This window comes from Ochlerotatus camptorhynchus, unplaced genomic scaffold, assembly GCF_037179485.1.
Source record: "Ochlerotatus camptorhynchus isolate MF236.1 unplaced genomic scaffold, CSIRO-AGI_Acam_v1.1 ptg000248l, whole genome shotgun sequence".
NCBI classification, from domain to species: Eukaryota; Metazoa; Arthropoda; class Insecta; order Diptera; family Culicidae; genus Ochlerotatus; species Ochlerotatus camptorhynchus.
This window is the reverse complement of record NW_027040738.1, coordinates 622319-644312: the sequence shown is the minus strand read 5'-3', so window position 1 is coordinate 644312 and position 21994 is coordinate 622319. Positions and strand designations below refer to the sequence as shown.

General features: G+C 44.1%; 1 protein-coding gene across 1 annotated transcript; it reads right to left on the bottom strand.

Moving 5' to 3' along the window:
• Positions 1-365: 365 nt before the first annotated feature.
• LOC135704810 (protein SPT2 homolog) lies at positions 366-18026 on the bottom strand. The gene is made up of 3 exons (XM_065226326.1): positions 17821-18026; positions 1085-2576; positions 366-1051 (listed from the first exon to the last, which is right to left on the bottom strand). The coding sequence occupies exons 1-3, from the start codon at positions 17887-17889 to the stop codon at positions 717-719; spliced, it is 1896 nt and encodes a 631-aa protein (XP_065082398.1). The 5' UTR covers positions 17890-18026; the 3' UTR covers positions 366-716.
• Between the last annotated feature and the right edge of the window lie 3968 nt (positions 18027-21994).

Genomic DNA, 21994 nt, shown 5'->3' with positions numbered 1-21994 from the left:
TAGATTTTCTAAATACAGATCAGGTACGTGATATTTCATGTAAATCAGACGTGAAGATTTTTTAGAGTGTAGGTCGTTTAAGAATTTCTTAGTGGCGCCGGTGGTGTAGTGGCTTCTCACCCCAAAAGGCCTGGGTTCAATCCCAGTCGGCGCCGCCGGGATTTTCTGAGGCCTAAAATCTCTGATCACGCCTTCCTTCGGAAGAGAAGTAAAGCCGTTGGTCCCCGGTCCATGAGTTGATGGGTCGATAGGTCCAGGTGTGGGACCTGCCTCCCTGGCGTCGCTAGCATTGGTACTCAGTACGGAAAACAAAACTTGGAATTTCTTTCCACAATAGCAAGGAAAACGCTCGTTCCCAGCTGGATATCATTTGCAACTATTCCGTTTATATACTTTCGTCTGCTTATAAGGATTCTTCTAATGAGAAATTTTTCATATTAGCCAAAAAAAAAATATTTCAAGACAAAAATAGTCTCTCACAATGTCACAATGTTCAATCTAAACGTTTGCACTACTTTTTTTTAATGGGGGTAGATAAATCCGCCAATCATTTTGTTGCAAAAAAAAATAAGCCTTCTAAAAGACCACCTAGAACTAGCAGCACTCACTTGTAGGTGACCCACGCAACTAAAGAGCTCTTCATAATGATATTTTAAAAAATAAATAAGATGTCCCCTAAAGGTTAAAATTAATCAAAATAATCCACCAACCAACTCTCACTTCCGCTTGGCCTCTTTCTTCTTCTGTAGTGCTTTCATCTTTTTCTCCTCCTCCTCCATACGCATATCCTCCAGATCTTCCATCAGTCCGATCTTCTTGCTGATAAACTCCTCGCGCATCTGCTGGGCAAAGGTGGACTCCATCTCCCGGTCGTCAAAGTCCTCGTCCCGGTAGCGGGACTTGTCGTATCCGAAGATGGCACGGATCTGCGACGAGTAGTCCTCTTCCTCGTCGCCGTCATCGATGAAGTCGTCCATTTCGGAGTCGTACTCGCTGTCGCTGTCCTCGATGACGGGCCGACGCTTTTTGGACGATGACGATCCACCTCTTCCTCCACCGACACCGCCGCCGCCGCCGCCGCCACCACCACCGCGGGCATCTATCGGTCGCTTCCGCATCATATCCTGGGGAGGAAGTTGTCGCGTTTTTTGTACGTCCGGTGGCGGGAACTGGCGGGTCTTCTGGACGTCAGTCGGTGGGAATGGTCGAGTCTTTTGGCCGTTGGCCGTCGATGAGGGTGCGGATTTTGCGGTTGGCGCAGCAGGCTTCGACGACGTGGTCGATGAGATTTTAGAAGTTCCATTTTGATGGGCAGATGATACCGGTTTCCTAATGGAAGAAGGTTGGGCACTGACTGGTGGCTTTTTGGCTGCCATGAGAGCAGCTTCGAGCTTGCTTTTTGATGACGACGGTTCGGAAGTAGGTTTCTGGAGTGACGAGGGCCGCTTTTCTTCCGGTCGGAAAGCTGGCGGCTTCGAACTGGTACTGCTGGGTGTTGTGCTGGAGGAGGAACTCGTCGGTTTTGACGGCGTGGCAGCAGCAGGCCTTCCAGAGCCAGCTGAATTCAGTTTGGGGATTCTGCCATTTGGAGCCATTACATTTGTAGTGGTTGTTCCGGGTTTGCTGACACTCGCTGCCGGTGGTGCCTTTCCGGCTTTGAATGCATCGTACTGTGCCAGTTTGATCTGTTTCTCTTTTTCCGATAGGCGAGCATCGTTTCGTATTCGATCGCGAATTTTCTTCTGTTCGAGATAAGCTTGCCGTTCCTCGTATTCTCGTTTCTCCTTCTTGGTCATGAGACGGTCCGGTTCCTTCTTTTTGTTGACTTTTTCGACCGGAGCTTCAGGTTTAACCGGTTCAAACTGCTTCTGTTCGGCCAGTTTGAGCAGGGTGGCGAAGTCCGGAGGCGCAGGTCCGGTTGATTTGCGAGCCTTTTTCCTGGCTGCTTCCTCCTTCGCTTTGGCTTCTGCTTCCTTCCTTCGATCCTCCTCCGGGTCATATTTGTCCGGACCTACCAGCTTCTTACTACTACTACTACCACTTTCTTCATCCCTGGTGCTTCCCTCGGTGCCTTCCTTTCGCTTCCTGGTCCTAGGAGCGTTCTCCTCTTCCTGAACTCTGTTCAGTGCGTCCTTCACTCGTGCCTTCGCCCGGTCCATATCCTCTTTGGACATGGTCCGCTTTGCGCCATCCTTGAACTTCTTCTCCTCCGGGTTATTCTTGTACTTGTCCATCAGTTGCTGATAGATTTGCGACGCCACGTTGGACGTGTAACCGTAGTCGTCCTCGTCCGGCTGGTCCGGCCCTTGCAGTGTCACGGCCGTGTCGTTCTGATCGACGGCATCGTCCAGCACGGATTTGTTGGCCGATTTGATCACCTTCAACATCTTTTCGATCTTCCGCTTCGCCTTGGGATCCCGCTTGGCCATCAGCTCCTCCCGTCTGCGGTTCTCTTCGATGGTCTTCTGGCGCTCCTCCTCCTCTTTTTTGGCGAGAAACTTCTGAATGTTGGCCGATAGCTTCTTTTCCTTGTTCTCCTTCTTGGGCGGGGCGAACTTGGTCGAGTAGTAGCGGGACTGGAATTGAAAATGGGAGAGAAATGTGGAAAGTGTGGTTTAGTCTGCAGAAGGAAACGGACTTCAGGAATAAGTCAAAAGGACTTGATGAGAATGTTAAGGTCCAGAAGTTCATTGGACTTTGAATATTTCCTAAGAAGGTATTACGGGTCGCATCTTTGGTTTGAAATATCTCCGTATTCAAAGCCCAATGAACTTCTGGATCCGTCCTTAAACTCTTCGGATTACTCTATATTCGAGCAGAAAGTTCTCGAAGATTCTCTCTTGTAAGCTTTTTGGGCATTGCCCCGGGGATGTACTTGGAAGTTTAGTAACAGGATCTAGATTTGCCTTCGTTGCGCTAAGGACTTGTACTGACGACTTCCGCATTAGTAGGTACATACTAGAGACTATTTTAACTGTACTCTTAATACAAAGCCGCACCCCCTTTGGGCTTAGCTTGAAGACACTATGGTACTTTGCACCTGGATTTACTTTGCAAATACCCAGGAGTTCTCGTCCAGGAACGTAGGTTTGGTAATCTGAATTCGTCGTTACGGAAGATCCATAGAAGAAGTTGTGACCGACCATGTATTAAGTATAGCCAAATACGCTACGAGGGGGGCGTCAAGCTATGTCATTTATGGATGTTCTCTTAGACCTACTTTGCTTGAAAGACGAACCAGCCAAAGGAAGAAAGCCTCTTTAATAAAGAAACTGTTTTCCTTTAAATGGGTCAGCAGTTGATAAACTTGCCTTGGAGACTTAAGACATAACCTACAGATCTATATGACTTATCTCCGATGCACCGCTAGATTAAGTGAGGGTTCAGCAGAGTCCTTTTCAAAATTTTGTACGGAGCTATTACGGAATTCTGCGCTGAATTTTCTTGAAACTTTCTTAAGGCTTTCATGAGCATGATTGACCGCCCGTGGATGCAACTCCGTTATTACCAGATCAGCTGTAATTACACAGAGAACCAATAGACGTTGCTTGGGACTAGCAATCAGCCTCAATGCCTCAGCCACTTCCGAATGCTGGTCAAGAAAGGAATGTGTAGGAATATGTTGACGTAATACTCGCTTTAATGCAAGCCGAGAACACTTTTGCACTTCCACGAGATATCTAGGATGTTGGATAAAAGGGTTGGAATTTGTTGGCGTAGTAACCATCGAATTAGTGATGATCAAAGTACGTCAGCACTTTATGTTAATTAAATAAATTAGTTCATCTTTCACACCACTATCAACCAAACGTGTTTCATCAATTGTCCCATTAGGTTAGGGCCCAAACAGTTGCTAAGGAAACAAATTGAGATTTTTTTCAAACGCTAAGAAATTTTCTGAAGGAAATGAACGGAGCAGGCTCTAGCTACGATATGCCTGAGCATCGACTCCTAGATCTGCGAACTAGTACGGACGACTAGTGCCAAAACAGCAAAAGAAGCTTGGGACAACCTACGAACACAGCGGATCCACAAGGAAGATCGGTCTGCTGAGACGGCTGACGGGAATTCGACTAGTTGGCGCTGAACGTGATGATGAAGTCATAATATTATGTCAAACGACTCAGGAGTACGTGAACGAGCTTTTCACAACGAGTCACCAGCTTTCGGTGGTTAGGATTTAAAGTGGACGATACTTGGTTGGCGAGTCTGCTGATGAAGGGCCTACCGAAGCAGTACGAACCGATGATACTGGGATTGGAGTCATCTGGAATGAAGCATACGGCAGACATTGTCAAGGCAAACATACTGCAGGACGCGTTCTTCAGTAATTCAAAACCGGAGCAGACATCGGTGGACATGTCAATGGTCAAGTGTTACCGGTGTAAGAAACAAGAACGCTATGCGTCACAATGCCAGAGAAAGCCTAGTGAGAAAAAGGAAGTCCGAGGTGAAGCCCGTGCTGCATTTTTCGCGGCATTCAACGCAGTGCAGTCGACAAAAGACGATGTCGATTGGATTTTCGATTCCAGTGCAACAACGCATCTGTGCCGGAACAAGGAGCTTTTGAGGAAAGCAGAGAGTATGTCGGCCAACATCAATGTCGCAAACAGCACTGAAGACGCCGTCATTGCCAAGGGTGTCTGCCCAAAGGTCAACGTGAACAACCGATGCCATCCGAACCTCCTGTGTCGAATACCACCGTTTCCCAAACTTGTCGTTCCATTCCGATTCGTCGTCAAATTTTGCTCAATACTGCCGTCGTCTACGTCGAAGATTACCACAAGAAGTTACATAAGGTCCGAGTGCTCTTGGATTCTGGATCCATGGTCAACTTTATTACCGAAGACTGCGTTCAGCGGCTTGGGCTGAGAAAAACCAAGGGAGATGTACATGTTTCTGGGGTCTGCGGTAAAACTTCTGCTGTCCAGTACAAGGTTCACGCTACGATTCGTTCTACCACCTCCAGGTACGAGACCGAAATCGAATGTCTCGTTACTAAGCGGATAACAGCAGATCTTCCTCTCGAAGGTTTTGAGGTAGATACCTTGATGATTCCTGAAAATCTAATTTTGGCGGATCCATCTTTCAACATCCCAAATAAAATTGATGTTTTGATTGGTATGGATGTATACACGAAGATCTTGGAGAACAACCGGATTCCTCTGCTAAATGGTAGCCGTGTTGTGCAACAAACGTTTTTTGGTTGGGTGATTGGTGGAAAAGTGGAAGTCAAGAAGCCACTAGTTTCTGCTTTGGTCACAAACGAGGATCTGGATGAATTGCTGAAGCGTTTCTGGGAAGTGGAAGATTGTGGTACTGAATCGAAGTGTACGACTGAAGAAGATCAAGCAGAACAACATTTCATCGAGACTCACCGTCGTCAGGAGGATGGTCGATACGTGGTGGAATTACCCTTCAAGCAAGGCTGTCCTAATCTTGGTGATTCGAAGCAGATGGCATTGAAACGACTTCAAACCCTAGACAGGAGACTAAGCAAAAATTGGCTGCTGGCTGGAGATTACGAGGACTTCATTAATGAATACATCAGTCTAGGGCATATGGTGGAAGTTGGTCCTTTGGAAACTTACGTATCTGAACCTGGACACGATTACTTCCTTCCTCACCATGCAGTCGAGAAGCCGGACAGTAGCACGACAAAATGCCGCGTTGTTTTTGACGGATCAGCGTTATCTAGCAACGGAAAATCACTGAACGATAACCTGCTCGTTGGACCGGTGATACAATCCAAACTAAATGAAATATCGATGAAGTTCCGAGTTCCGAAGATTGCGTTTACGGCAGACGTTGGTAAAATGTATCGACAGGTATTAACTGCAGATAAGCATCAACAATTTCAACTTGTTCTGTGGACACCCAAGGAAATAAGAAATCCAATCGTGTATCGACTTACAACGGTGACTTACGGACTAGCGAGTGCACCATTCCAAGCGGTTCGAGCAGTGAAGCAACTTTGTATCGACGAAGCAGCACGTTTTCCTTGGGCGGCGAAGGTTGTAGCTGAAGATTCGTACATTGATGACGTTTTAACAGGAGCAGAAACACTCGATCAAGCGATCCAGCTGAAAGATGAGATCATCGGACTTTTTGGAAGCGGCAAATTCGAGCTTCACAAGTGGTGCTCGAACAGCAGTGAATTTCTGAAAACCCTCCCTCAGGACAGCATTGAGAAGAAATTGCTGGTTGGTGAGAAACAATCGGTTAAGGCTCTTGGAATTGTTTGGAAACCTGACGAAGATGTTTTCATGTTCAACGTTGATTCCATCATCGTCGGCAAATCGGAGACTACGAAGCGGGATATATTATCGAGCATCTCAAAGTTCTTCGATCCAATTGGCTTGGCTGGGCCAGTAATCATCGTGGTGAAACTCATCATGCAAGGCTTGTGGAAGAAGGAGAAAAATTGGGATGAGGATGCTGACAAAGAAGACATCGAAAAATGGGCAGATTTCAAGTCGCAGTTGGAGTGTCTACGAGAGGTCAAGGTGAGGCGTTGCATTCTGCCATTTGCATCGGTCTCCATCCAAATCCATGGTTTTTGTGATACGGTACGTGCATCTATCTGAGGTCCACTAAAGAAAACGGTCAGGTCAATGTATCGCTAGTATGCTCAAAGTCACGTGTGGCCCCTATCAAGAAATCCACAAACCCAAAAAAATCGCAGCCTGATCTTACAATACCCAGGCTGGAATTATGTGGTGCTCTGCTCTTAGCTCAATTAGTCACTGCTACCATTAAATCATTAAACATTTCTACGGATCAAACCGTACTCTGGTGCGATTCTACAATCGCTCTTGCTTGGATCAATCGACGTCCAGAACAACTCAAGCTATTTGTGGCAAATCGTGTCACAAAGATCCAGGCGTTGACATCGACTATGGAGTGGCGTCACGTAGGCACCAACGACAACCCAGCGGACATCATATCGAGAGGATTGATGCCAAAGGATCTCCAAAATTCATCTTTGTGGTGGAATGGTCCCGAGTTCCTGTCAAGTACTGAAGCTGTGTGGCCACAGGAGTTCCAAGATCCTGAAGAAATCTCTGAAATTCGAGTAGCTGTCAACCTTAGTGTCCAGCAACCCATTGAATCATTCCCTGTATTCGTGAACATCAGCTCTTATCGACGAATGGTTCGTGTTATGGTATGGATACAGAGATTCATCAGTATCCTGAAGAAGCAGCCTGAAGTTCCGAGAACAGAGGAGATAAGTAATGCGGAGAAGACAGCCGCCTTACAACAGTTGGTGAAGTTAGTGCAGGGGGAGGCCTACTCCGAGCTGATCCACCAGTTGCAGCAAGGAAAGGTGATCGACTCAAAGCACAAACTGATCAACCTTTCACCATTTATCGACAAGCATGGAGTTTTACGTGTCGGCGGTAGACTGCGGAACAAAAACTGTAATTTCGACATGAAGCATCAGTGCATACTACCTCCGTACCACAAATTTACGGAAGCCGTCATTCGTGAGTATCATCGTGAAAACCTACATTCCGGCAACCAGCTAACTCTGTCGATGATTCGGGACACATTCTGGATTGAGCGTGGTAAGACTTCTGTAAAACGATTCGTCTGTCTACGATGCTTTCGTCACAAGCCGAAACAACTGCAACAGTACATGGGCGACCTACCATTGGACCGGGTAGAGTTAGTCTACCCTTTCTACAACACAGGGGTGGATTTTTGTGGACCGGTGTACCTGAAGCCAACAATTCGATCAACGACCCGTGCGAAGTCCTATATTTGCGTATTTGTGTGCCAAGCAACAAAGGCAATTCATCTGGAGTTAGTAGGATCCCTGACTTCAGTTGCTTTCATCGCTGCGCTACAAAGGTTTGTGTCCCGACGAGGAAAGTGTGCCAAGCTAATGTCCGACAATGCGACTAATTTTGTTGGAGCAAACAACAACCTAAAGGAACTGCACGAACTCTTCAACTCGCAGCCCTTCCAGCGGAAACTACAAGAATTTGTCGAAGAAAAGACCATTAAGTGGATCTACATTCCTCCTCGTGCGCCATCGTTTGGAGGTTTGTGAGAAGCTGGAGTCAGATCGCTGAAGTACCATCTAAGTCGAACCCTTGGTGAAGCGATACTGACTTACGAGGAAATGACCACAGTGTTGACGAGAATAGAGGCAACATTAAATTCCAGACCACTTTGTTCATTATCGGACGACCCTACCGATTATAACGCTCTGACGCCTGGTCATTTCTTAATCTTCCGACCACTCAACGCTATTGCTGAACCTGACTTGACTGATGAAAACATGCACACCCTGTCCCGATGGAATCGAATCACACAATATGTTCAGCATTTCTGGAGCAGGTGGAACGTGGATTACATCAATCAACTCCAACAACGATCGAAATGGCACACCAAGGTTCCAGTGAGAGCAGGACAGCTAGTGATAGTACGAGAAGACAACGTTCCTCCTCAACAATGGTTACTGGGGCGAATTGAGCAACTTTTTCCTGGTAACGATAACATCGTTAGAGTCGTGACAGTGAGAACAGCCCGAGGTGTCTACAAGCGGTCGGTTTTACGACTTAGTATGCTGCCGATCAAGGACAACCAACCGCAAGAATCAAGCAACTTGAATCAATAACAGTGAAGGCGAAGTCCCGAGAAGTTTCGATAAGTCCACAGTACCGATGGTAATAAGGTGTTGAAAGCTCCCTTTCAACGGGGGGAGAATGTACGAGACGCAATCAACTAGTCCCGAACGAGTCGACCTATTTCCAGCGTAGCAACATCCATTGACGACCACTGATGAAGAAAATCGAATATGACTAATCAAAATTAGACGAGTTACGCGGAATAAAGATGAGTATACGATTAGACAGAGAAAAGGCTAGTAATTTCCCACTAACCAAACCTATATAAGCTAGGGAAATTAACATTCTGGAGCTTCTTGCTTATAAAAACTCGCTCAAATATAGTTGGTAAAGAAAACTACAGTAAACGTTAAACTAATTGTCCCGAGTAAAAAAGTGTTCCGAGAATAAACGGTGTTGAATGTTTCGATAAAAATTAAGTGTTTCGATTTGCGCGAGAGAAAACCAAATCTCCCTTCATCTATCCGGGAAACAGTTACCTATAGAAAAAATACAGTCCACTTATCATCGTTCCTAACAGGTAGGATAGTCATGTGAAATCACCATGAGTAATGTGCTATGCGTTCCAGATTTAGCATTGAATTTACTGTGTGTAAGCAAGATGTGCCAGAGTGGATATCAGGTTATCTTTGATGCAGATTCGTGTAAGGTCATTAGTCCCGCGAAGCAGATAGTAGCGGTTGGACAGCATTCGAATGGTCTGTACATGCTGAAATTAATGAAGAATCCATCATTCCATGTAGCACAGTTTTCAATTGTGGCATCGACGATTGGGGCATCTTTCGGCAGACGGCATGAAGCGACTCAGAAATATGCCAACTGGAATGAAATTCGAAACTGAGTTTTTTGAAATGCGTTCCGTGCATACAAGCAAAGACAACGTATCAAGAAGACTGGCAACTCTTCCATTTTCTCAATCGCGTCATCTTCCACTTAAAGGTAAATGCTTTGAACGAATTTGATAGCAAAGATTACAACCGCAGAAGAAAGGTTTGTGTATTTGCTCATTTATCTTTGCGTTGCTTCCACCTTCGCTCAAGCGCAGCGCTACTGTATCTGTCGCTTGAATTCTGGCAAAGTTGCCAGTCTTCTTGATTTGATGTATTTGATACAAGGCAAGCATCACCGACATCTGTTCAAGGAGAAAGGACACCGAGCTAGTCAGTTGCTCGCGTTGAGCCATTCCGATCTTTGTGGACCAATGGAGACAGCATCGTTAGGAGGAAGCCGATACATCCTAACGTTTATCGTTGATGCTAGCAGGAAGGTGTTTACTTATTTTCTGAAATCAAAGGTGGATGTTTTAGAAACTTTTGAAGATTTCAAGTCGTATGCTAAGAACCAGACAAGTGAGCTAATAAACCGAATTAGAACGGACAACGGCAAGAGGAGTACGTTAATCGTGCGATGCGGAGGTACTTTTCTTCACGCTGGAATCCACCATGAAACTACGGTTCCGTATAATCCGGAGCAGAACGGATTGGCAGAGCGGATGAACCGGTTTTTAGTGGAACCAATGGAGACAGCATCGCGCCAGAAGCATGTTGTTCGATACCGAGCTTGAAAAGCGATTCTGGGCAGAAGCAGTAGCCACTGCTTCTTACGTCGTTAATCGTTCACCGACCAAGGGTCTACCAGTGACTCCCGAGGAAAAGTTCACAGGTAAATGTCCAGACTTATCCCACCTACGTGTTTTTGGAAGCAACGTCATGGTGCTTCAAAGTCAGAACGTTGCATCTTCATAGGCTACAGTGTCAACTTCAAGACACAGGACAGTTACTCGTGATGTCATATTCTTGGATGAAGAAAAAGTTACTTCAAGCGAAGCAGATCCCTCGATGCGAGAGGCACTTTTTGAAATGGTTGTGCTTGTGCAAAACAAAATGGAGGCTAGAAATGACCAAGTCATAGATGGTAAAGAAAACAAACTCTGCAAGCAGATGATGCCACAACTCCAGGCAAGTACCAAAATTTTCATTTGGGTTTCAGCATTCTTCCTCATGATACTCCCCCAAAGTTCACAGTTATGCGATGGTACCAGGCGATGTCGAGGCACAAACGTTCCAAGAAGCAGTTTCTTGCCAGGAAAGCGATCGCTGGAAAGATTCCATGGTTGCGGAGTATCAATCGTTGTTGAAGAACCAGACTTGGGTGCTCACCGATTTGCCAGTTGGGAGGAAAGCAATTCGCTGCCAAATGGGTGTATAAACTGAAGACAAATCCCGACGGATCCATCGAGCGGTATCGACTACGTAGAGACCTACTCGCCTGTGGTCCGGTATGCTACCATTCGTTATCTGATGTCATTAGCTGCCAGGCTGGACCAAAAAATTCACCAGATGGATGCAGTTACCGCCTTTCTGCAAGGTGAACTGGGAGAGGAAGAAATATACATGGTGCAACCGGAAGGATTTGTCAACTCTGCTAATCCAAGGAGCATCTGCAAACTGAAGAAAGCGCAATAAGGACTAAAGCAAGCTAGCAGTGCTTGGAACCAGAAATTGGATAGTGAACTGAAGAATTTTGGACTGACGCGGTCCAAGTTCGACACATGTGCATACTTCAGAATTGAAAACAAGCAGATCCTGATTGTAGCAGTGTATGTCGATGATATTTTCCAACAACCAGCGATGGGTGAACGAGCTCAAGAAGCAATTAACAGCGGATTGGCCAACAAAGTCCTTGAAATCCGAGTGATGAGGTGAAAAGGCAATGTATGTTTAGATCAGGAGCAATATTTTGATTTGCTACTAGAACGATTTGGCATGGAGGACTGTGATCCAGTAGCAACCCCGGCGGACCACAACCAGAAGCTGACTAAACAGATGAGTCCAAGCACCAAGGATGAACGAGAGCAAATGCAGAGAGTTCCATTTCGAGAGTTGGTAGGAGGTTTACAGTTCCTAGCGCAATGCACGCGCCCGGACATTAGTTTTGCCGTTAATGTAGTCAGCCATTTTTGTAGTGATCCGGGGAAACCACACCGAGACAGCGGCGAAGCGCATTTTGCGGTACCTTAAAGGTACTAAGGATATGAAGATAATTTACAGCAAGCTGGCTTCAGTGATGCGGATTGGGGAAACGACATCGAGAGGTGACGGTCCATTACTGGTCACGTTTTTATGAAGCCAGGTGGACCAACTTCATGGAATTGCCGAAGACAATCCACAGTAGCCCTGTCAACAACGGAACCAGAATACATGGCAGTATCTGGAGCAGTATAGGAAGCATTTTGGTGGCGAGGACTACGACAGGAGTTATCCGGCGTTTCTGAGAAGGTCACGATGTGTTGTGAAAATAAGAGTGCGATACATCTAGCTGAAAGAGAGATAGCAAGCATATTGATATTCGTCATCACTTCGTTCGTGAGAAAATTGAGGAGCACATGATAGGTTTGCAGCACGTGGCCAGTCAACAGCAAGTGGCGGATCTTCTAACCAAGGTGATTCCGGCTCCCAAATTCGAAACCGAAAGACGTGCTATTGGAGTTAAAAGCATTCTCGGTTAAGGAGGATGTTGGCGTAGTAACCATCGAATTAGTGACGATCAAAGTATGTTAGCATACATACATACATTTATTTGTACAACATCACATTTAAGATAAGACATAATCAACAATAGTACGCCACAATACTCGGTTTGCGGCTGCCGCTCTCCATCCTAGGTCATGCCCAATGCTCGCTAGATCACGCTCTACCTGGTCCGCCCATCTGTACTCTCTACGCTCCACGCCGTCTTGTGCCAACCGGATCAGTAGCGAACACCAACTTTGCAGGGTTGTTGTCCGGCATTCTTGCAACATGCCCTGCCCACCGCATCCTTCCGGCTTTGGCCACCTTCTGGATGCTGGGTTCACCGTAAAGTGCAGCAAGCTCGAGGTTCATTCTTCGCCGCCACTCACCGTTCTCCTGTACACCGCCGAAGATCGTCCTTAGTACACTTCGCTTGCAGGTCCTCCTCGAGCATAGTCCATGTCTCGTGTCCATAGAGGACCATCGGTCTTATTAGCGTTCTGTACATGGTACATTTGGTGCAGGGGTGAATCTTTTTTGACCGTAGTTTCTTCTGGAGCCCGTAGTAGGCACGACTTCCACTGACGATGCGCCTTCGTATTTCACGACTCACATTGTTGTCAGCCGTCATTAAGGATCCAAGGTAAACGAATTCCTCCACTACCTCGAAAGTATCCCCGTCTATCGTGACATTACTTCCTAGACGAATCCTGTCATGTTCGGTTCCGCCTACTAGCATGTACTTTGTTTTTGGCGCACTCACCACCAGTCCGACCTTTGCTGCTTCGTGTTTCAGGCGGGTGTATAGTTCTGCCACCGTTCCAAATGTTCTTGCGATAATGTCCATGTCGGCCGCAAAGCATACAAATTGACCGGATTTCGTGAAAATCGTACCCCGGCTGGTGAGCCCGGCTCGTCGCATTACACCTTCTAGAGCAATGTTGCGGTACACACAATTAGCTTAGACCATAACGTTGACTGGAAAGGTGCAAAACTCGTCAAAACCGTCAGAAAAGCTTCCCATCTAAACGCATGGGAATCATCATCGCCCCCAATATATCCTGCCTTTTCAAGCTGACAAATCTGAGAATCCAGTAGCTTCTCTTCTCTTCTTATTGGACGTGTACGGAACAACGTATGAACATCCTGAGTAATCAGTCGGACATTGTCCCGTAGATGGACAACATCACGCCCGAAGCCGGTCGACAGAAAGGTAAAGAACGATATGTGTTGTGTCTTGTCTCGCGACGCGTCTTGTGAGTATCCAGGAAACCCTCCAGCTATCAGTTTCCTGTCGAACTGTTCGTCGCGTCATCGTAGAACAGGGGTTGAATAGCAAACTTGCCCGGAAGCGCCCATTTATCAGCAAGGCAAATAAGGCAAACGGCTTAAGTTTTACTAAGGAGCATGCTGATAAGCCCCTAGCGTTCTTGAAAACGGTTTTCTGGACGGACGGATTAAAATTCGAGCTGTTTAACCGAAACCGGCTGGTTCGTGTGCTGCGCAAATCGGGTGAGGAGCTTCAGGAGCTCCACATCCAAGGCTCGGTGAAGCATGGAGGTGGAAATGTGATGTTCTGGGGGTGTTTTTGTGGGGTGGAATGCCTTGTGAAAATCGACGGGATAATGACGGCAGATTCCTATATCAACATCCTGTAGGACCAAATCTGGAGGTTTCGCTGATTCAGACGGACCTTGAAGAGAAGTTCGTATTTTAGCAGGACAACGACCCGAAGCATACTGCCAAGAAGACCAAGTCTTTCTTCCGGTCTTGTCGGATCAAATCGCTGGAATGACCTCCACAAAGCCCGGACCTCAACCCCATCGAGAATTTGTGGGCGATTCTCGATTCCAGGGTTGACAAAACTGGCGCTACCAATAAAAATAACTATTATGAAGCCCTGCATGGCGCCTGGGGAGCGCTAGATCCACAGCACCTAAAGAACCTGGTGGAGAGCAGGTCCTGAAGGTCAAAGGAGGACACATTAAGTATTAAAATGCTTTTCTTTTACTTTAATTTATCTCTTCTGGAGCCGCTCCGCACACCAGTCTTGGGTCATCTTTTTTGTCAGTGTGCCGATTGTGCTGATCGTAGAGCAAGCTGCAATCTGGGACGGGACTTGACAATCGGGCAGAGGGATCACAGTAATCTGACTGGCAGTGATGGCGGAATCAGTGTTGACAATATTAGAGGAAATACTTCGCCAACCCGAGCGTCCACCATGGAGAACAGAACCCAACAGAGAAATATTACGAACTGATTTTACGGCAAGAACTTTCACCGCAAAACAAAGAACAAGAATTGAAGAACCAATGGAGATGCCAAGGTGTTTTTATCCTAGGCAAAAAGTAAGCTCCAAATTCGCTATTTTCGTCGTCGTTGGCAGTACAATTCATATATTTTGAATTAACCATCAACCGTAGAAAATACAAGAATTATCGCGTATCTTAATCGTTCGTTACATACTAAAAGAGAACTTAATCGTACGACGCGCTGTGGATTGTGAGATGCCCGATGACCCTGGAGGGATCATTTTTGCTTACTGAGCAGAAAATCATGGTTTTAATGCCAAGCTCTCCATCATGACTCTTAAAATGCATGATCACTAAACAAAATGAATATTTTCTTTCGATAGTCGGCTATCGAGAGATTCAATGAGCAATACATAAACAATATTTGCGTTTGGTTGCATGGCCAACTTGAGGCGAATCCTAACCGAATACCCTACCCAACCCTCCAACTCCGTAGCACATATGAGAGTGTCGCTAAGTCGGTGGCCTCTCGTTAAGTAAGTACTACATCAACATCTCCTTCCCTATCCCTAGTTATGGTAAAGATGGGCGTGGCCGGGAATAGCGACAGTCATGCTTCTGGTATTCTTATTTAGATTAGAATCAATGCAGCATTATTCCTGAAAGTAGTCAAACTCAGAATTTCAAGAGTCGTGAGTGTCGCACAAAGTATATCATAACAACGTCAACGCTGATTAACTGCCTCTTAATCTTGAACCCACTCTAGAACCTACATTTCGAATTTAAATCTATAAGTGAACAGCTGGTCTGAGTTCCTCTGGAATATTCAATTAGAGGATGTTCCAGATGTTGTTTGATATACAGTCAAACAGCACGAAATGTTGTGAACAACTTCAATGACAGTTGTCGAACAGTGCTCCCATTTTATTTACAACAATCCAATGCCAACAAGATTGTGTCGAATCTAATTCCGGCACAATGTGCTGAGTGACTTACCCATTGTGCCTATCAGTGTACAATCAGAAACTGTTCCGTTGCGTTTGTCTTGGTTTTCTTCCAAGACATCCCAACCGGTTTCGTATTTCCTTCTCTTCGAATTGGAGGTTTTCAATCCAGATCTAGAATGTTTTTCTTCCCCGGCGACGACAGTTTCCAGTTCGTTTTTTTTCGCAACAACAAAATAAAAATCGAATGTAAACATTATTTTCAGTGGTGCCAGAATTGATGAAACAATTTGCTTAGCATGCGGCGGAAGGGTGTTTGAAGTGTGTTTCTGTGGGTGTTAGCAAGATGTAGCCGAATGATTTACTCCCTAGCCCAAGGTTTTGAATATTTCAAAAGTTTGCATTGTTCGTAACCTTTTTTTTAATCTTAAATATTGAACAAGGACATTTTTGTTATTTAAAATTTAAACACTTTATTAGATTTTTTTTCAAAATTACTAAACATAATTTACTGGGTATATTTTTCCGTGACTGTTTTGTGCAACGATTTATTGAAAAATGTCAAATACGCCATTTTGAATGAAAAAATGCAAGATTCTAAATGGCTAAATGTGAATGATTGCCCACAATAAACAACTATCCAAAGTTTCATGCAAATCGGCGAAGGTTGAGTCAAAAATTTACGTTTTGTTTTGCTATTTGCCCTCGAATCTATCAAAGGCGGAACAGCCAAACGTAAACAATGGCTTTTAACGTAAATTTCTCGAGCATCAAAACACATCGTCGCAATCTAACACCAGCATCTGAAAGAGGACACTTCCTTTATCGAATGACTTTGTGAATTTCATGGAGTTCGGAGAGGGCAAAATAAAATCGATTCGTCAGTTGGCGTGGATTACTATTAGTTACGAAACATACAAAACCCTTACAGGAACCAACATATGACTTATCCAGGAGATTCTTGGACTTTCCTGGAGATAGTATACACTGAACTCCGGATTTGATCTGGAAGTATTTTAAATTTGTCCGGAAGATTCGTTGATAGCCTCTTGAGCTTTGCGTTTGAGATTTGATCAAAACCTACCCTGGACTTACTCTGTAGATTCCCTGGCTGTGCTCTGGGAAGTTTTTGAAGGTTCTCTAGACTTGCGCTTTACTTACTCTTCCCGCCAAGAGGGTATGGCTATCCCTGGATAGTCGATGAGCTTGTCGCAGGAGTTGTTTGACTTGCTTTTGAGGTACTTTGAGTTTACCCTAAAATCCCTCTGTATGTACGGGTTAGATCTGCCCTGGATTCTGATTAAACTTACTCCAAAAATTCTATTGACCTACCTTAGACTGGAGTGGAACATTCTAATATGTGTTGACCGTTAAACTTGCTCCAAAGGTTCTCTACCTACGAGTTTGTTTGTATTTTTTTTAAATTGCCCTCCAGGTATAATCTTATAGCTCTGGATGATCTTCAGCGTACCTACATATGTTCGTCCGATTTGAGGTAGAAGGAAGATCGTTGACGAATAGAACAAATACTAGCGTACCGAAGAGTTTTGCAATCAAACAGATACGATCGAAGACTCACAATTTGATAACCGCCGAGCAAATCTACGTGCTTGAGTTGGACTTTGTCAATGGTTTTTCAGAAGCACGTAGAACACAGACGACCATCATTGAAATCAAGTATCAAAATTTTCCTAAGCTTGTTCAAAAGATCACAGGCAAGTCGCAAGATGCTTTCAGAGCAGGGTATAGTTAATGGCGTTATCGTCATTAACAACCCTGTCTTAGAGGCATATGTTAAGTAATCCACATCCTAAGCTTTCTTCAACATAGGTTCAAGATATGGAAAATTACTCATACGAATAACCAAATCACAACCAGTGCAATAAAATTGCTGCTAAAATCAATAAAATCTTTATCAATGGCTGGATGTTTGGATCGTAACAGCTGGAACGATACAAACAATAAGTATCAAGAGAGCAAGGAGAGTGGGAGGCATCAGCCCCATGTTTCTGACAATGACTTCATTCAGTCGTTAATACATATTACACTCGTACTTTGTATTAAAACAACAACGAAGACACGCACTAGTGTCTATACACACAATGCTTTAGTGCGACAGTTTGTCATCTATTGGAAAATTCCTGTACGATAAACTGACTACGTAGCAATGATCTTTTATCAAACAGAGCAAACACTGTTTCGTTTTGCAGCCAAACCAGATCTATTTGAATTTCTCGTGACCTTCCCCCGAGCATTACCGATCGACCAGATTTGATCATCCCCAGCAGACTTCGGTGTATGCAGAAGGGAGAAGTTGTACTCCTCTTTCCCTTCTACTAGCCCCAGCCATCTGTGAACTCAAACCTCCCACCGCCCCCATCCCTTTCCACCCATCCAACATGACCGTGTAGGTTTCCTTTTGGAACAGTCGAGAGATTCGACTAGCGAACAGAGCAGCTCGCGCCCGTCTACATACCTCGGAATTTTTCTGCTCCGAATTGGAGGCATTGCGCTGAGCCACGCTCAGCAATTTGCCGAAATCCATCTCGTGCGGATGTCCGGAACCACCGCCGCGCAGTTGCGATCACTTTCCGTACCGAATTTCACAGATATTACGCGGAAATCGTGTTTTTTCCTATGACACACTTTGGAAACGTAAAGCCATGATGAAAATGAAGATTGACACTGGGGTGATGAATAATTTTTTGCACGCAGCGTGAACAAAAAGAAAAGGCACAGAAATGAACAACGAAAGTGCATCAGCCTTGTCGAGCGAGTTTGACAGATTGATTTGGATGGGTGTGTGTGAGTGCGTGCGTGCAGTTTTGGACGTTTCGGATGAACACTGACAGCATCTTTGTTTTGGTTTTGTCTGTGGATTCAGGTGATTAAAACGAGTATAGGGTGCGTTCAGCAAATCAGGATTAATTTTGAATTTACGATTTTTGCAATATAAGGCTGATATACGGCATTAATTTTTATATTAATCAGCATTATTTTGCACTTTTTGCATTAGTAGGCTTGGGTGGTTTGTAATTATCTTTTTAAAAGATTAGAGATCTTTCATGAAGTCTATAAAAAATAGTACGAACTTTATAGAAGTTATGAGGATTGAAAGGAAATGCTGAGAATTTCAGTGAAGCTGCGTAAACTACGGGAACATAACGGAAGTTAACGTCCTGAAATATGGGCAACTTATTGTAAGCTTTAAGAATATCAAAGAAATTCTATTAGCTTCCGAAAAATTGGTGGAATTTTCAAGAAGTTCTTATAATTTCAGACAACTTCACCGGTGTGAGAGAACTACAGAAAGCTAGAGAACTAGAAGAAAATTGTGGACATTTTTAGGCAGTGCTTCAGAAAAGGTAAATCTAGAGATCTTTGCAGAATTTCAGAGATCTTCAGGGAAGTTCGCTTAACTTTAGTCCAGACTTTTGGAGCAGTTTAAAGATCTATAATCGTGAGATTAGAAACATTCAGGATAGTTCCACGATGTACTGCAAAAAAAAATCGAGATACCATAAGATGTTCCGAGCATTTCAAAAAAGTACAGAGATCTTCAGAGAAATTATGAAAACTTCAGAAATATTTCAGGAACTTCACAGAAGTCCAGAGTATTTCATGGAAGTTTAAAGGTGTTTACGAGAATTCGATTTATTTCAGCGCAGAACCGAGATATCTTCAATGAAATTGGGTTCTTTAATTTTGAAAAATATATGATCGAAACATGAAACATAGTGTAGTAATAGAATTTCAACTAGAATAGGGTACGTTAATCGTTTGCTTGAGACCAATAGGCTAGTCAAGTAGTGAGCCAATTTAAAATCGTTAGTTTCGTATTGATTGTTGGTACTACCAACAATCAATACGAAACTAACGATTTTAAATTGGCTCACCACTTTAGTAGCCTATTGGTCCCAAGCAAACGATAAACGTACCCTATTCTAGTTGAAATTCTATTACTACACTATGTTTGTTTTGATTCGCTATGAAAGTTTGACAGATAACATCAGGGGTGTGTGGATTCATGCAGAACATGCAGGGGTGAGTGAAATAGCTTGGGACTGCTTGGGACCGTTGTTCTGGTACTGAGTGAGCCAAAAATAATAATGATTTTCTTCGGGACCCAGTGGTCTTAGAGTTACCTCTATGGTACTACCATAGAGGTAACTCTAAGACAAGTAGGTCCCGAAGAAACGTGCTCAACTTTTTGGCTCACCTCTGGTACTATCTTCGGTCCCAAGCTTGTCGAATCACCCCTCGAAACATAGGAAAAACCAATAACCCCTCATTTTATCTGTCAAACTTTCATAGCGAATCAAAACAAACATTGCGTAGTACTAGAATTTCGACTAGAATAGGGTAAGTTAATCGTTTGCTTGGGACCAATAGGCTACTAAAGTGGTGAGCCAATTTAAAATCGTTAGTTTCGTATTGATTGTTGGTACTACCAACAATCAATACGAAACTAACGATTTCAAATTGGCTCACTACTTGACTAGCCTATTGGTCCCAAGCAAACGATTAGCGTACCCCATTCTAGTTAAAATTCTACTACTACACAATGTTTGTTTTGATTCGCTATGAAAGTTTGAAAGATAAAATGAGGGGTTAGTGGATTTTCCTATGTTTCGAGGGGTGAATCGATTAGCTTGGGACCGAAGATAGTACCAGAGCTGAGCCAAAAAGCTGAGCACGTTTCTTCGGGACCTACTAGTCTTAGAGTTACCTCTATGGTACTACCGAGAGGGGCGAAACATCTAAATCTCGATTCTAGATGCTCAAAAAATCTCACACTAGCGAATAAATCTTCGAAAAATCTTCTTTCATTTCTCGCATCTACTTGCATCGCGCATCATTTTTTTGCAGGAAATCTTCAAAATCGTGATAAATCTTCTTGCTATCTACTCAGCGTACGCGCAGCTAGCCACAGCAAAACACAATATTTTCTGCATCGTAGATAGAGTCGTCCCCCTCGGGTACTACCTGTCTGTGATTACATGATCAGAAGAAAGGTTTGTGTATTTGCTCATTTTTCTATGCGTTGCTTCCACCTTCACTCAAGCGCAGCGCTATTGTATCTATCGCTTGGATTCTGGCAAAGTTGCCAGTCTTCTTGATATGATGTCTTCGCTCTGACGTATGCCCGAAAATCGTAAATGGCCGATTTAAATGTGCAGTGACCCGAACTGTCAAAACCATATGATTATTTTATCTAGATAAAAATAATTTGTCCAGAATAGATCAGACACGAACCAATTCATAAAGGCTCAAGCGCAATGACAGCGGAAGCGGAAAAGCCCGATTTAAGTAAGCCTACTTGTCGGATTGAAAACTAGTTAGAACCAAATCGACTTCGGTTAGGCTTTTTGATGTCATTTGTGACAACTGTCAAACTTTTCGTTTCCGTTCCGCTTCCGCCCACATTGCGCTTGGGCCTTAACCTTTGCATGCGGGTTGATGGCTTAGCTAAATATTTCGCGCGAACACGGAGCCAGATGTCAGTAGTGTGCTTTGGTCAGAAATTTTATCGTTTTTGCTATGGTCATTCATGTCGGTTTGTCGGTGATAAAAGTCTATGGAACTTAAAGGAAAATCCGGGAGCTTCAGGAATTTTCATGAACATTAGCAAAATGCGGGAGCATTTCAAAAAAAATTTAGTCAGAAAATTGGCCGGATATTTTAAAAAGTTCCCAGATTTTCAGAGAACTTCAGAGATGTTTAGAAAATTTTGAGGTCTTGACATAAGTTCAGAAGTTCACGGAAGGACAGTTCAATCAAATTCAGAGCAGTACAACACGCTGAATAAGAACTGCAAAAACTTTACTGAAGTCTCGAGAACTTCAGGAAAGAACAGAGAACCTCAGAACAGTTCCGTTAACATTAGAGAAATTGCATACATTTTAAAGAAACTTCGAGAGCTTTAGCGAATCATTAAAACTTTAGAGAAGATCCATGATCGTTAGGAAAATTGAGGAAACTTTAGAAAGTCCGAAAAAAATCAGGGAAGCTTAAAAATTGTATGAAAAGTATTGTGAGCATCACATCAGTTTCTCAGACTACAAAAGCACTTCAGGGCAGTTTAATTACCCTAATGAACGGGTACCATACTCTAACGATATCATAGATGGTACGACTATCCCACATAAAGTTGGGATGATATCCCGAATTGGTGGTTAGGCGCTTCTTATGGTTATTGTTTATGCGGGTAACTTTAAGAAATTTTTGGGGACATTCAAGTAGTTCAGAATACCTCAGAATAATTCATTCCATATTCAACGGTGATTTCTCATGAAAATTCACGTAGAGTTCTCCTCAGCATTTGCTTTGTATTCTTCCGAAACTCTCATGGTATTATTCCAGAAATTCGTTTGGAACGCTTCTCTGAATTATCTAGAAAATATCACCAGACTATACTTAGAATACTTCGTGTGTTGTTCGCTGTTGCTTTCCAACCATTTGATCTCTGAAGCAACATCCTTAGTGGATGCGAACTGTTCTCCTGGTACGGGTCGTGGCTTCAACGCTCCTTGTTTTCTACTGCTGTGACTGGTCGCAAATGGTGGGTGTTTCTCCTCAGTACAGTCTGTGGTACAGTTTCTCCGTCGGTTACAACGGTTACAGCATACGACATTCTTCCGTCGATACAA